At 52.6% G+C, this 15,805-nt stretch overlaps 2 protein-coding genes across 2 annotated transcripts in view; one reads left to right on the top strand and one right to left on the bottom strand.

The window, feature by feature from the left end:
• The window catches only part of LOC103808960 (cytosolic 5'-nucleotidase 1A-like), a 5,946-nt gene extending 413 nt beyond the window's left edge, over positions 1-5,533 (bottom strand). Inside the window, exons 1-6 of the mRNA XM_009081771.1 lie at positions 5,519-5,533; positions 3,748-3,806; positions 2,906-3,073; positions 2,399-2,528; positions 1,694-1,816; positions 423-601 (exon numbers count right to left, since the gene is read on the bottom strand). Of these exons, the coding sequence (XP_009080019.1) occupies positions 423-601; positions 1,694-1,816; positions 2,399-2,528; positions 2,906-3,073; positions 3,748-3,792 (645 nt within the window). The 5' untranslated portion in view covers positions 3,793-3,806; positions 5,519-5,533. The remainder of the gene's footprint in view (positions 1-422; positions 602-1,693; positions 1,817-2,398; positions 2,529-2,905; positions 3,074-3,747; positions 3,807-5,518) is intronic.
• Positions 5,534-9,096: 3,563 nt separating this feature from the next.
• Positions 9,097-11,862, top strand: LOC103808949 (synaptotagmin-1-like). Its single transcript, XM_009081761.1, has 8 exons — positions 9,097-9,202; positions 9,568-9,725; positions 9,858-9,953; positions 10,162-10,329; positions 10,545-10,712; positions 10,908-11,025; positions 11,406-11,539; positions 11,629-11,862. Exons 1-8 carry the CDS (start codon positions 9,097-9,099, stop codon positions 11,860-11,862), a joined length of 1,182 nt encoding a protein of 393 aa, XP_009080009.1.
• The last annotated feature ends 3,943 nt before the right edge of the window (positions 11,863-15,805 follow it).

The following is a 15,805-nucleotide window of genomic DNA, read 5'->3' as shown; positions in this document are numbered from 1 at the left end:
CCTGTGGGCTGCAGGATTCGGTAATGCTGGGAGTGGCACTGTGCACTGGGATGCTCAGGAGGAAGGTGAGCTTTGTGGTGCTCATCCTAATCCTCAAGTGACCAGGAAGGTACATCCCATTGAGCAGTGACTCTGGGTGTGAGTCTTGCAGGGACTTGGACAGCAAGAGGTCATGGCCTAGGAAAGGTGATGTTAAGAGTGACCACAACTCTAGATATCTGGGAGCTGATGCTCACTTACAGGAAACACCAGGCCAGATCCATCTGCAGTGGGAGACCAGATCAGGCCTATGCCAGGGACTGAGTAGTGGATGCAAAGGGAATTTGTAAGGATTTGTGCTTTTATGGCTGTTCACGGCAAAGTCCTAGTGTGAGAGATGGCAGAGCCTGTGGGCTCCCATGGAAATGAGGTGGCATGCTCACCTCTCCCATGGGCACAGCCTCCATCGCCCGCTCGTACCGCAGTGCCCCCTCCAGCCCCTGCTCCTGGAAGACCCGGTCCGTCTCGTCAGAGAAGAGCACAGCATCGCCGTCGAACACCACACGCAATGGGGTGCTGGGGGCCTGCACTTCTTGATGGAAAACGAGTGCTGCTGACACCCCTGTGAGACAAAGCAAAGTAGGGGTCAGAAGGGACACTCCTCCTGGGGGCAGCTTAGGCACAGCCAGCTCCTCCCATGCATCTGCTGTGGCCTCATCCCACACCATCGTTTCAGGGTCTCCAAGCCAGGGAGCTTTCTGTGGGAGTCAGCCCAGCCTTTCCAGGGCTGTGTTACACCTTGATGGGGATGGACAAGAACGCGCTCCTGATCTACAGAGACTGAGGTCTGTAGAGATTCTGAGGTCTACTAAGAGATGGTGGGTGGTTGTCAAGGCATGAGCAGCCCTCCTGATGCTCGCTCACCCAGCCAAGCCTGGCTAGAATGCCCAGATCCAGCACTCTGTGCTGTGAATAGGGACTGGCACCTCCATTGATTGGGGTAACTGGCTTAATTACAGGTCTCCTCCTTTAAGCTGCCCCCTGCCCACCCTCATCCATGGACCCAGGCCCCTCGATGGGAGACACTTGTCAGAGCAATGGTGCTCTCAAGGACCCTCCAGGAATGTGCTGTGTAGTGAAGAAAAGTCCAGGCTGCAGATGGTTTGCTCCTGACCTTGAAGGACCACGGCCAGCTGATGTGCTCATAGCCAAGTGAATTAATAAGGAGGCCATTAACCCCATTAGAGCTGTTGGGGAGACTGAACTCCCTCCAATCTAGGTCAAGCACATGCTTACATCTATCACTGAGCACACAGTAACTCTGCATGTACCATGACAGCAAATTTCTATAGCATCCTCACAAAGCCACAGGAATCACCAATGCACTCTCATTGATTCAGGGAGCAGCCATGGAATTCCATCTTTGGTTAGAAAGGCTTAAATGTCAGGCAGGGAATGACCAGCCCATGGCAGAGCTATGGCCAGAATGATGCATAAAGCATTCAGTGACTTGTGAAGGCATCTGAGAAACGCTGGTGTGTTTGCAGGTAAGGACAGAAGAGAAAACTGCACTGTTCAGGACTGTACTGGTAATCAATGTGCCATTCACCCCTTGCCCCTACAAAAGCATGGGCTCCAGTGTTGCCTCTTGGTATGGAGCTGCTTGGGAAAAGTGTGGTGGGTTTGGGGATGTGGGATGGAGGGGAGAACACACCTCTCTGGAGGGCATTGCAGACATCTGTCCTGTCAGCTGAGAGGAAGAGCTTGACCCCGTGGGACTTCAGGTACTGTGTGGAGTCCTCGTCGCTGACAAAGCAGAACTTGGAGATCTCCAGGCCTTTGGGTCAAGGGATGTGAGCAAAGTCAGTTACGGAGCAACATCCTCCTCACAGCCCCCCACTCCTTGCCCTGGGTCTTGGCGTGCTTTGCTGCCAAAGCTCAGGGCAATGCATTTCCCAGTGTTGTGTGGGGAGCCTACCCATGTTCTTGTGGCATCTTCTTGCCCTGTTGCTCCTACAAAAACTGCAGAGTGGAGTTAAATATTCCCTTCATCCCCTGCCTTAAATGAACATTCCTCATGGCATCACACTGGGATTGAGGTTGTTTTTTTCAAAGCATGGTTTTTTTTCCACTAGCTGCCTGAGGATGCCCAGGCTGTGCAAAATGCTGCCAGACCTCCTGGTGTGAAGGATACAGCTGAAGGGAGCTGGGCTCTGCCAAGGAGCCTGAACCCTGGGTGTGATCTGGCACCCTGGGCAAACTGCATGGGGCTGGCAGGAATTGGGCTTGGTTCCAAGAGAACCCCCTCCCCTTGTATTCCCTGGCTTTCTATGTGCCACTGATGGTCCACTGTGGTGTCTTACCTGCTTCACAGCCTCCTGGAGGGAAGCAGGCATGTGTGGGACTGGGTCCCCCTTACCATAGTGCTTGGCACTGTTGATGATGCGCACTCCACTCTCTGGGCTGTTGTTGGAGAGCACCAGAATGTCAAAGAGGTCCTTCTCTGCTGGGTTATTCTCCAGGATCTTCTCATTCACATATTGCACTGCCTGTGAGGAGAATATGGGACTCTTGGAGAAGCAAGACTGCAGTGGCTTTGCAGGGGCTCTGTTGCAGTTAAGATTAGTGGTTTGTGCTGCATCTGTCAGCTCTGGCAAGGCCAGCATGTTATGGAGAGCCAGACAGAACAACCATTGTGCAAAAGCCATGGTCAGGAGGGCAAGGAGCAGGAAACATCACCAGGGAGGAGATGAATATGAGGGACTGGTGAGGAGCACAGGTTTCAATGCCCTACAATGAGGCCAAGAGGTCAGGACAGGAACAACTGCACCTTGTGATGGAAGCTGAGACCTAAAGTTGGGGAAGCTGTGCTTTCATCCCATCCTGTGAGTGTCTGCATGTGCCCCTGTCCAGGCGTGGGGCTCACCTGGATGAAGGCGAAGGCTGTGCCTGGTGGCAGGGGCTTGTCCTGGTTGGCCTGCTGGTGCCTTGTATACTCCTCCTTGCCATTCTCCAGGTAGAGCTTGTGCTCCTTCTCCAGGTTGAAGATGGCTCTGGTGGTCACAGCAATGACCAGTGCCTTGCTGGGGTCTTTCTGCAGGACAGGGAGGAAAGAGGAGTCAGGGGACAGCAAAGAAGGAGGCTGTGGAGATGGGGTGAGCAGGGGGCACAGGGCTCCAATGACCAGAGTGGAGGGGTTGGGTGCTGGAGGTATCGCCTACATGTCACAGTTCCTGATATCAGAGATACCAAGCCCAATCTTCATCTTCAGGCCACCAAGGTTGGGGCTGGCAGTTGTGAAACCCTAACCTGTCTGGTAAGTGCCACATGCTCCAAGGACAGCTCACACAGATGGGATTGCTTCATAATTTTGCTGTTTGTAGGCACAGCACAGCTGGGCACTGCTGGGTTTCTCTGCACATACTGGTCGTTTTACCCTTCATTTGTGTCTGTTCTAGGCAGTCTAATAAAGTCTCTGTGTATGTACAGAAGCTGCTGCTTTCTCCCTGGTCGCTCCAAAATTTAAGTTTGGGCACATGCACCTGCCCTGTCCATGCAACTGGAGGGTCTGTCCTGCAACCTCTTCTCATGTGGAAATCACATGCATCTCACTGGGACCAGGTACCCACCAGCCCTGGGACAGGCCACTTCTGCTGAAACCTAGGCACAAGTAATTCAGGCCACCACAGCTCTGGATTGTGGTGTATCCTCTCCTGCAGTAGCATTTCAAAACACACAGGATATGTTTTGTAATGAACAACCTTTTACCTGTTTCACGTTGGTGTTTATGACTGTGCTTTCAGGCTCTGCCATCTTCAACTTTCAGCCTCTAAGAGAAAGTATAGAATTAAACTGACAGGTTATAATATAGCCAATCTAGAGAGGGGGAAGAGTGGAAAGGAGACAGGGGACATCCTACCCACCAAGTGGAGCAGCCCAAATGAACCTGCTTCTGCTGACAGCAGCTCTACTCCTAGAAAAACTATTCTAATAGTTCCAATTAAATATGATGGAAAAGTGGCTTTTCAAACACAGATCACTGCTTTGTTTTTATTTTTCTCAAAGAGCATTTTGCTCAGTGTGGAACTGCTGAAAGATGTTGTGCAACTCTTTCTCCCAGCAAGATAAGGCTGTTTATAAAAGCCAAAATAGTCAGATCTTATAGGTAGGTTACCAGCTCACAAACTTACTGCCTTTTTTGCTACTTTTGCTTTAATGGTAAATTTGTACCTACAAATGAGTGAGTTTATGGCATGAGCAGTTCATTTACAGTTGTAAAAGGCCAGAGTGAGTAGGGATGTGTGGTGAGGGCTTGGGTGCAGGCTTGGACCCCCGTGATGGGGCTGCACTGCCCCTCCACAGCCCTGTGAAGCAACCAGGCCCTACACTGAAGGTCTCAGTGCTAACCCAGGTCTGGCAGATGAAAGACTTGTGGGGGAAGGCATGGGTTTGCCTGTGAGGGCAGCTGAATCATAAATTCCATTTATTTTTGTACACCCAGGTCCTGTGGTTTCTGTAACCACCACACTGTACATTTCACTTCTATGCACTAGTCAGCGTTAGAAGTGGACCTTCAGGATTCAGCCTGTGGGATGGGAATTGTTCCCATTCTTACCAAGGGGGATCCCATGGGGGTTATTTCCACCCAGTAGCTCCTACAAGTACACTGCAGGGTTTCTCTGGAGAGCAGAGGAAGAATGACTGCACTTACATGGGTGTGCTGGGAATGGCAAGGCAGTTAAAACCTCATTTAGCTATTCATGCCCTACCTGATTACTGGGTTGGGGAGCTGTGCAAGCACAGATCAAAACAAGCATGCAGTGTAAAGGGCAAGTCAAGGTCCTCAGGGGCACCTTTTTTTGCCCCAATTTACTGTAATTCATATTGTTCAGGGACTGCAAGGCGTTTCCTGGGCTGGTAGGCAATACACTTGGCTGATGCCAGTTCTGAGAGCCACAGCCTTGCCATGGGAGGCTTAGTGCCTGTATGTGCACTCCCTGCTGCCCCCGGGGTGGAAAGCCCTGCAGCCCGGGGGGGTTCCTGGAAAGCCAGGAGATGCTGAGCATCCCTCTGCTTCCTCTACCCATATCCCATGATGGGAAGGGGTCTCCTTCCAGAGAGCAGGGCAAAGGGTGGCAACCACCAGCCCAGCTGCGCAGGGAGAAGCTTTCCTCTGACAGAATCTCAGCCAGGTAGCTTCTTGAAAGTGAAAATGAAATGCAAGGAGTTTGAGCAGCCCTTCGCAGTGGGACAATTCACCTCTAATTTCTGCCCCGTTCTTCCAAGCGCTGCAAACCAAGCCTGACTTCTCCTTCCCACGTCCCTGCCCCTAATAACTTCAGTGCTGTTTGCACACAGACACAAGTATCTGCACACGCATACAACTGGCTGCGAGCACCCTACAGTGCCAGCCACGCAGGAAAGTCTTTCGGGCGGGAGCTGCTGGTCCCCGCAGCTCATCCTCCACTGCGCAGCAGGGAGCAGATGTTACCCCCTGCACACAGCCAGGATTTTGCTAGAGAGAAAAGCCCAAACTCACCGCGAGCGCTGCCTCTGCTCCCTGGCACAGCCTGTCCAGCGGCAGCATGCCCACCGTGCCCAGGATGCTGCTGTTTATATTTCCCCCCCCCCGCGCGGGCAGGAAGCGGCTGCAGCCAGGACGGGGTGCAGCTCCTCTCCCGGCGTGCTGGGATTTGTAGGCGGCCAGGTGGTTGGCATCCTGCCCTGGACAGCCTGCATTTCCCAGCTGGCATTGCACAGGCGGTTCGTGGTCACCCGGGACTGGCCTCGGACACAGCCACGGCCACCCTGGGGAAGGCTCAGCCCTTTTCCTGCTCCTCCAGCTGCCCTGGAGCTTGTGCTGGGTGGCTGCTCTCTGCCCGCAGGCACTGCCGCGATGTCTGTTTGCGTGCCTCTGGCATGCCTCTACAGCTCTCATTTCCCAGCCCCTGAATGTATATAATGGTGGTTTTTTTTTGACTGAAAATATAGTGCTGCCTGCTCCAGAGCAGCTTGCGGTGTCTGCAGGGATGCTGGGAGCAAAGGCTGGTGCAGAGGCTGGCAGGGTGCAGCAGGGGCTCACCACATTTGCAGTTTTACCAGAATGTTTTTGGGTTCCTTTTCCTTCTTTTCTGAAAGCTGTCTCTCACAGACTGCCCTGAGCAGGGGTGATTTTTGGGCTAGGATCTTGCTTTTCTGTGTAGGCTGTGTGGCACTCAGCCCTGTGAAGCTCATGCTGCCAGGATATTTCAACACTGTCTTTCTGTCCAAGAGTGCAATTGTCTTTAGCAAACAGCCTGTCAAAAATGCTACTGATATACTCAGCTTTTAGCATGTATATGCAGCCCCCCATTCCCTCACAGATTTTATTGGGCATATCCATCCCCATAATGCATTTCTCCCACGCATCCTCTGGAACTGCCAATTTAGAGCAAAATGTCCCCCCAGAGGTTTATTGCAGCATAATTCCCACAGCATCTCCTGTTCCTGGAAATGATGCTTCTCTGAGCAGCAGGAGTGCAGGGATTGCGATTGGGGTTGTGTTTCAAGTGGCTGAGTTTTGTTTCAAGCCCCAGCCCCTCTCCTGTGGCTAGGCACCTGGTATGGCAACACTTTGGTGGCCATGTGAAATTCTGGTGGGACTGGTGAGCCAGGGTGGTAGGGCAGAGCTGGGACAGGTCTGGTTTCCAGGGCCTCTCCTCCCATGACTACATCAGCCATCAGGCACTGGTGGTATTCCTCCCAACTTCCAACACCGCCCTGAATTATTTGGTGATAAAGTGGGGTTTGGGCAGACTTTGCTGAATTGGCAGCAAGGGAAGAAACGTGCAAGCATAAATTTTATGTGACAGGGATGCCTGTGAAATTGCTGCTGGCTGTGTGCCTGGTGCTGCTTCTGTTGGCACTGAGAGGTGAAGCCACCCAAGCACTATCCCCTTGCTCTGTCCATCCTTCCTGACATGCTGGAGCAGAACATTCCCATTCATCCCCAGTGCTGCAGACATTTTCCAGGCCCTTGCATGGTGCATACCCTGTGGGCTAACAAGTTGGGCTTCCCAAGTGCAGAGCTCACCAGGGATGGATGCAGTCATGCACTCATCCCCTTGCAGGTGTCCATTCCTTGCACTAAGTGCCTGTAGCCACATGGTTCAGCCCAGCATCCCTGCAGGGATAACTTGGATAAGTGAATTTCCCAGTGCACAGAGCTGGGCAGCGATGTCTGCTGGCTTCTGGCAGGCTGGAGGGCAGGTTTTGCTTCCTGGTCCAGCAGGGAGTTCCCCACTGGCTTTTTGCCTGCATGAACACTGCCTGGGTCAGCAGCGAGGTGGGGCCGACAGAGCTGCTGGGGCCACTGGGTTCCTGGGCTGGCAAAGCAGACTTTCCTGTTTCGGCTGTGCAGTGCAGCCACCCTTCTGCACCCTTGGCTCTGCACCTGGCAGGGTCCCATCTCACCCCACAGCATGGCCCTGCCATGCCTGGTTGCTTGACCTGGATCCTGCACAGCAGGGAAGGGAGACTGAGGCTGGGAAGGATACTTGTCGGTAAGTCTGGATTTGGGAACCCAGTCAGCACAGGGTGGGAGCGAGAATCAGGGTTACCCCAGCCCCTTTTCCAGGAACAGGGGTGCTTGATGCTCCCTGCAGATTGCCCACTAAGTCTGTGCTGCCTCCCCCAGACCACAGCAAGGCTCTTCTCATCATTTGCAGAACAGTGGCTCAGGTCACTCTGCAGGGCTGGGATGAGGATTCTTTTAAACCAGGGTTAATGTCAGACTAATGTGACACAGCCTGTGGGGGTCTGGCAGGGAAAAATTACTGAGACACCTGATTCTGTGCTGGGTGGGTGTCTGCTCGCCTGTGCTGTCATGTCCACCCTTCACCACAGTTCAAAACTGCAGCCCAGCACCTCTTAAACAGGTATTTAAAGTGAGTCGCCCTTCAAGTGTCCAGTGGTGCAGATGTCCCATGTGACCCTGGACAAGTCACTTAACCTGCACCTCATTGTCCCAGCAATGATGCTGCAGGGATGACAGTAATTCCCAGGTCTCTCCAGCCCTTAATGCATGTGTAGCAAAGCCCACTGCTGGAAAGACTCTTGCTGGCTTTGCAGGCTCAGTGGAGGGAAGTGCAGATGTGGTTTCTCCTCAAGAGGATCCCCATGCAAAGAACTCCTTGGGATGGGCAGAAGATGGGCAGAACGCAGGCAGAGCAAGGTGATTTTAGCCACTCGATCAGAGATCCAGAGAGGCTGGGCAGCCAAGGCAAACAGGCACATACCTGCCAGCCTCGGTCACGGTGCCAGGGCTGGGTGCCACCCATGCCCTGATGGCTGCAGACCTGCTCGCTGCACAGCCCAGCTCCTGGCACACCTCTCCTGCTGACGTGAAAGGAATTTGGCTATGAGGAAGCATTCATGTTAGAATAAAAACCTTGCCAGGGGGAGAGCAGTGCTGTTAAAACCATTCTGCTTTAAATCTGAATGAAGCCTTCCCTTAAGCTGTGTCAGTGCTTCCATGTTGCACAAGTTGGGCTCACAGAAGGTTTCCGAGATGATGTTACCCCAGCCTGGTGGCACCAGTGCCACTGGCAAAGAGGGCACAAACCCTGCTGCAAGGCCAGGACCCAGCCCTCCCGCTCCTCAGCCCTGCAAGAGAGAAAAATAGCCAAAAAGGGGTGTTAGTTAACGGTGGAGCTTGCCTGGAGCGGAGCAAACCCTTCAGCTCACGCTGCCAGGTCAGGGAGGAACCAGCACAAAACAGCTCTTGGGTTTTGTCCCTTACAGACAGGTGATTCCTTTTCTCAAAAAAAACCCCACAGAAAACTCCTTAATCCATCCCCCTGATCTCTCCCTTTTCAGAAAGCAGATTTGCCAGAATGTGAATGAGAAGGCTGTACGGGAGGTACTGGCGCAGAGCCCTCCCAGCCCGCGGCTCCCTCCTGCTCCATTTCACACCTCATTGCCAATGTGGCCAAGCCCTAAATGATTACCCTGGCCTCTAGATTTTAATGGTGTTTGCTCTCATTAGAGCCCTGGGCCACAGGCAGCACACGTGCTACCAGAAAGGAAATCCCCACCCTCTTAATTTTGCTTAGGTCCCCAGGTCAGCCCAGTTTAGCCATGGCAGTGGCAGCCAGGAAAGGCAGGACTACGGCCTCGCCGCACACCAGCATCACCACCACGGCTCAGCCAGGCTTCCTGGGCAGCTGGCTTAGCTGGATCCCATGTGAGTACACTGGCTCTTGCCCTGCTTTCGTAAGCAGTATTATCTGGTGGGGTTCCTGCACTCTGGGGCTGTGTATCCACTTCCTCCCTCCCTCCATATCCCTTTTTCTCGTGGGGTCTATCAGGATGGGGATGCTGCAGAGTGGTACCATGCTGCTCCAGGAGCACAGGGCATCCCTGCTGCCCATTTGGGGAATGGTCTTCAGCCACAGCCTCCCTGCGTAGGACCTATCCACGATTATAGGGGCAATTTTTAAAGTATAAATCCTTAATGCTGAAGCACCAGGAAGGGGTTTAAATGTACTCTGTCTGTTTTCCTTGGTTTTAACTCTTCTGTCCAACTCTGCTCCCTGAACATTGCACCAGTACCTGAATGGGCGCTCATCACTGTGGCTGTGGCAGGGGCCATTCTCCTCCTCCTCTTCCTCATCTGCATCATCAGGTGCTGCTGTAGCAAGAAGAAGCCAAAGAATAAAGAGAGAATCGGCTTGTGCGCTGTCAGCAGCTCCACCACAGCCAGCCTTGTGCGTCCTGCTTTCCCCTCAATCCCACCTCCCTCCTCCCTGAAAGGTTTGCTGCTGTGCTGCCCAGTCCAGGGTGGTGTGAGCACAGCATGGCTGAGCACATCCCGAGGATAGTGTTGCTCTCTGCCACAGGTCCAGCCCGAGACGGAGGACCTGGAGCAGGGAGCGGAGCAGACTCGGCGAGGAAAGCTGCAGTACTCCCTGGAGTACAATTTTCGCACTCAGGAGGTGGGATGCTCGTGGCCATGGCTCTTACATGGTCCCACTTTTCTGCCCAGTGAGCTGGACCATACCTACTTCTACCTCTCCCCCTGCCTGCTGCCTGCCAGCTCTCATGCCCATGCGGTATTCTCGCTGTGGCACTCGCTTTCCACCGAGCCCCCAGTCATCTCACCCTGTTCTCCACCTGGTGACCTTGTGCATCACTCCTTTCAAGCTGAAAGTCGGTGTGAAGCAGGCAGTTGAGCTGAAGGCCATGGACAGCGGAGGCACATCTGACCCATATGTGATTGTCTACCTAACATCTGATACGAAGAAGAGATATGAGACCAAGGTTTACCGCAAGACCCTGAACCCCATCTTCAATGAGAATTTCACTTTCCAGGTAGGAAACTATAGCCAGTGATGTTTTTTGTCTCATCAAGAGTGTTGCATAGGCACTGCTCCCTGGGCAAAAACCTTTCCAGGCAGGGAAAGGCTTGTGCAAGCAGGTTTGGTAAGTGTCAGAGAGAAATACCTGTTACTGCATCCACCACCCCATCCCATGGTGCAGGACTGCCACTGAGGAGTGAGTCTGGGCTTTTGGGTCCTCTCCTGCAGGTACCCCAGGTGGAGGTGCCTGAATCCACACTGGTGATGCAGATGTACGACTTCAACCGCTTTGCCAAGCATGACATCATCGGTGAGGTCCGGCTGCCCCTGGCCAGTGTCAGCCTGCAGCATGTCATTGAGCAGTGGAGTGACCTGGTGGCAGCCAGTAAAGTGGAGGTTGGTCCTAGTGGGTGGGAAACTCTGCTGGGAGGGATGCACTGTTGCTTTGCTTGCCACCACCTCAAGAAGCAGACCCTTAGGGGCAAGCATGAAAGTGGGGGAGACTCAGAAAACCTGGGGCCAGCCTGGTGTTCCAACCCCAGGTGAGCTGGTTCCTCTGCCTGGTATTAATTGCTGGCACCTCTCCATCAGGAAGAGCAGCTGGGTGAGATCTGCTTCTCACTGCGCTATGTCCCCAGCACTGGCAAGCTGACAGTGCTCATCCTGGAAGCCAAGAAGCTGAAGCGGATGGACTCTCACGGGCTCTCAGGTCAGCAAGACTGGTTGTGCTTCTACCCAGGCCTTAATGATGTAATCAAGAACCACAAAGCCTTGGAAGCTCTTGGTGTTAAGACCTGCTTCCCGCTGCCACCACTATACCCAACCCTTGGCTGACTCCCAGCCTTCCCCAGCATAGATACTCCAGCTTTGGGCAGAGCTGGAGGTAGCTCTCAGGAGGAGATGTCATGGCTGGATTGTACAGGGAGCTCGTGGCAGGAGGAGGTGAGCTCTGGGGTGGCTGGTTCACCATGAGGAGTGACAAGTGAGATGCCGTGCTCTGCTTGGGAATGGCTCAGGGAAGCTGCTTTGTGGCTGAGCACCTCAGTCAAAAAGTGTCACTTATGCCAGCCATGTCCTCTCTCTCCTTAGACCCTTTTGTCAAGGTGCATCTCATCCTGAACAGGAAGAAATGGAAGAAAAAGAAGACAAGTGTGAAGAAAAACACCTTAAGCCCTTACTTCAATGAGGTGTTTGTTTTTGAGGTGCCATTCAATCAGATCCAGGTGGGTTTCCCTGCAGCACCCAGGGACGAGCAGGTCCCCACTGCATCAAGCCCCCTCCCACTGACCCTCTTTCTTGTGTTCTCCCTTAGAATGTGGATGTGGTCATCTCTGTCTGGGATCATGACAAAGTGACCAAGAATGAGCCCATTGGCAAACTCTTCCTGGGATGCCGAGCCACAGGCAACCAGTTGCGGCACTGGTCCGACATGCTGTCCAACCCACGCCGGCCCCTGGCCCAGTGGCACATCCTGCAGCCCCCAGATGTGGTCGACAAAGCCCTGGGGCTGAAGTCCCACCTCAAGCTGCCCCTGCCCTCCAGATAGTGAGGGTCTTCTTCTCCACCCAGGGAGCAGGATGGTGGACTTCTGGAGGAGTGAGGGACTTCTGCTCAGCGACATCTAGATGTGTTGGTCCCAGCTCAGTGTCAGCAAAAAGGAGACTGGGACTCCTTTTGACCAAGAGGTGATCTGGCTACTGGTGTAGCTGATGCCCTGTGTAATGCCTGGGGCAGGACATCTTGGCATCCCAGGGCAATGCTGGACATGAAGCAGAGGATGGCATGGGCACAGGAGCGAGCTCATCCCAGTCTCTCATGGTCCAGAGACACTAATACACAGAGCTTCAGGCTCATGCAAAAACACTGACTCCATTGATATTTATAAAGCAGAGGGTTAACATGCTGGTGGCATGAGTGGGAAATGTCTTTGGTCGTGAATAACTTGGCAAGAGGTGTGTTCTTGGAGAGGCTTTATGTGTTCTGTGAAGGCTTTTAAACAGGACCAAGATCTTGAAGCACCTAAGAGGCTTGAGAGGAGAGAAAGAGTATGGGTTGATGAGGAGACAGGTTGGAGACATAAGATGAGCTCTTTAGTGCCTCTGCAGTAAGCATGCTCTGCGTCCTGGCTAGAGGCTAAATGAGACAGCAAAATCAGCCACTCTTTGTCCATGTGGCTTCACTCTTAGCCCAGTCCCAGCCCATGATGACTCATGTGCCTGAAGATGTGACTCAGGCTATGGGACTCATCAGTGACCATCCCTCATGGACCACACAGATGAGGATGCACAGTGTCAGCTCCATTCACCCCACATGGGCCTACAGTACTGGCACAGCAAGGTTTGCACCTCTGGCACTTGGAGGTGCTGCCAGGGTGGAAGGGCTGAGGCTGTCACTGTCCTGCTGTGATCACACTACCCTGATTAAGGCTGGGTTGTAACCCTCATGTCACTTCTGGGCAGATTTCATGTAATCTGGGAGGTTTTTGTGTCCTGCCCTGCCCTGCTTTGTGGGGCCTTGGGGTGGGGGCTACATAAGTAAACATCCTTCTTGAGGGCATCAAAGCAGTGCCCCTACCTGCCCTTGAGTAGGCTACAGTTTGGGGTGACTAAAGAGCAGCTCCTCTGAGCCATCTGCAGGAGGAAGCTTTCTGCATTGGGCTAGATGAAGAGGGAATAGCCCTTGCTCTAAAATACTTCTGCTACAAAACAGCCAGAGCGCACACAAGATCTGGGCTCATATCACAGAATTTTGGTCCAAAAGACAAAAGTCATTTTCACCACAGGGAGCCCCAGACACGGTGCTAATAGCTATTGCCTGGGCTCTGGAGGGGAGAGAGTCTGGCACATTAACGAAAAGCCATTAATATTAAAAAGCAGTTAATCTGTGATTACCCAGAGCTCCACGGAGAGACTATCCAGAAGTTAAACAAACTCAAAGCTGAGGAAGATTATGAAAACTCTCGATAGAGATTAATGACCTGAGCTTAACCATAAAAAGCTGCTGTGTCTGCTACTTGATAAATATTCTCCAGGCTTTGCTGTGGCTGTGAGGAGGGATGAAATGACAGGGTGGTTTTGAGATGACTGTAACAAGTGAAGTGTGGCTTCTGCTGGGGAAACAGCATCTGCTGGCAGCTGCTAATGAGATGGAGGAGAAAATCAGTCACCTGAGGAAGACTTGTAAAGGGATGTTATAAAGCCTCATCCTTCAGTCTCAGCCTTAGAATCAGTCTAGAACCCACTGTGCAGAAAGGAACATCTCTGAATTGGGTTTGGGGTCCCAAATACATCACCAGCTTGGTTTTTGGTGATGCTGTGTGGTGATTTAGGACCATGCTGGACTCAGAAGTGCTTTTGGAAGTGTTTGGAACAAGCATTTTTTACTTGCACGTGCACGCGCTTTTTCCAGTCTCCCTGTTTTGAGGTCAGAGCCTTGAGGTTCACTGCATGATTTATGGGGCTGGGCTTAAAAGCATGTGCTTATTAGTCCCAAAACAGATGCAGTTGAAGAAGGTGCAGGGACAGCTCCTCCGTGAGAAACATTACCCCCTGTATCAGTGCCTGCCCCTTCTCTCTCCAATTTTGGCCCTGCTCAGAGCCTGAATCAAACCACAGTGCTGAGTGAGCAGAGCGACTGAGGGAAGTCCATGGTGCTTATAGGGGCAAGGCCAGGAAACCTGGGAGTGAGCACCCAGCTGGGCTGGCTCTGGGCAGCCTGGGGTGAGCCTTGGTGCAGTAAAACTCAGCAAACCGAGTTGTTTGTTCAGGAGGGAGAGGCAAGTGGGTGGGGATGGCCTGCACCCAGCTCCAGTGTTTTCATGCACCGCCGAGGCTGATTTTTCCCTCTGTCATTGCTTTTTCTTCTCAATATGCCTTGTGCTTTTACAAGAAGACTTTAAGCACTGTTCTCCTCTGGCAGGATCCTCTTAGTATTTGCTGGCAGCTGTTTGAAGCAAGGCTGGTGGATCTAGGCTTCATTTCATGGCTTATTTCACTGAAAATGAACACAGCCTGTTTGGGAGCCTGTTCATGGGCAGGCAGACAGCCCTGTCTTGTGTGCAAGCCATCTCCTTTTCACCTCCCCTTTTCACCTCCCTGTAGCCTTGGCAAGGCTCATCCACCATGGCCAGATGCCTGAGCATCTTCTGCCTGACCAGTGCTGCTCATGCATTTGGAGGGTGGAAGATGCAACAAGAAGAGAAGTTAAGGGAGGGGGAAACCAACCTCATCTTGTGCGTGTGCTGGCTTCCCATGCCTGCATCTAGAGGGCAGGGCAGGTACACGCTCTGAGCTGTGTCTCTGTGTCATCTGGTCTATGGCCTTCATTGGAGTGTTACCAGCCAAGATTTCTTCTTCTGGAGTTGAAGCACATGTTCAAGAGGGAGAGAAAGCAGTGAAGCTGTGCAAACCCATTCTTGTGGCTGCAGAGGCAGCTGGTAGCCGTGTGGTGATGCTGGGGTGTCCGGGGGGCTTTTCCCAGGAGGCAAGAGCCAGCCCTTGCCTGATCCTGCACCACAGGGGAAATGGGAGTTTTGCTGGTGAGTTAAGGAGGGCAAAAGCAGCTATCCAAAGCCAGCCTGCATGGTGCAAGGTACCCAGGTGGTGGGTGGGGAGTTTGTCCCTGTGCATTTAGTCAGGAGATTTGAAGGTCAGTGGCAAGGTGAAAACCAGGACTTGTGCTGAGCAGAGGTCTGTTAAAGGAGAGAAGTACTGAAAATTGAGGTGTTCGCTATTAAGATTTATAATCTCAATTATTTACATCCAGATCCAAGACTTCTGACCTCCAGAAGTCCCTCCCAAAGTGAATGATTCCCTCATTCAGTGATTTTTATGGTATTTGGCCCTGCAGTGCAGGAAATCAGATGGGAGAGCTGCACAAGGAGAAGGCTTAGCCCTTATATGTGCTTGTCACCAGTCGTCTGCTGTGAGACAAGAATGATTACGGGCTGTCATCGTTCGGCCTGGGGATGGGCTGGCTGTCCTCCAGTGACAGATTTTTTGGCTAGTCTTAGGGTTTTTGAGAGCTGGAGAGTATCTAAGCTCTTCTCATTAGGAGCAAGCATGCCTGTTTTATAAATATTCCTTAGCTAGCATCTTTATTTCTTGCAATTTTATGGGCAAAACTGTGTACTTTGTCACGCATGGGTTTATTTTTTAAAAGCTCTAGCTCCTGGATTTGTGGGGTCTCATGGAGGTTTGCAGCTTTTTCTCTTAAAGGACGTTTGTGGTTGTGGATGTGTGTGTTTGTGTAAATAGATGAGGAAACCTCCCAGCTCAATACCCAGAAGCAAAGCTCTCAGGGGGCCCAGAGTCTTGCTTCTCACCAAAATTGTATCTCCCAAACTGCCTGGCACACTGCTCTACTGCTGGCTCCCCAGGGAGGGCTGCTTGGGGGAGTCGGGGCAGTGCTGGTGCCCTGGCACCCACTGGCCTTGCACCCTACACCTAGAGTTAAGCACTGCAGCAGTGAGGGAAAACTGCTGAAGGGTC

Source organism: Acanthisitta chloris, unplaced genomic scaffold (assembly GCF_000695815.1).
Source record: "Acanthisitta chloris isolate BGI_N310 unplaced genomic scaffold, ASM69581v1 scaffold22480, whole genome shotgun sequence".
Lineage (NCBI taxonomy): Eukaryota > Metazoa > Chordata > Aves > Passeriformes > Acanthisittidae > Acanthisitta > Acanthisitta chloris.
Note: the sequence above shows the minus strand (reverse complement) of the source record. Positions and strands in the feature narration are given on the sequence as shown.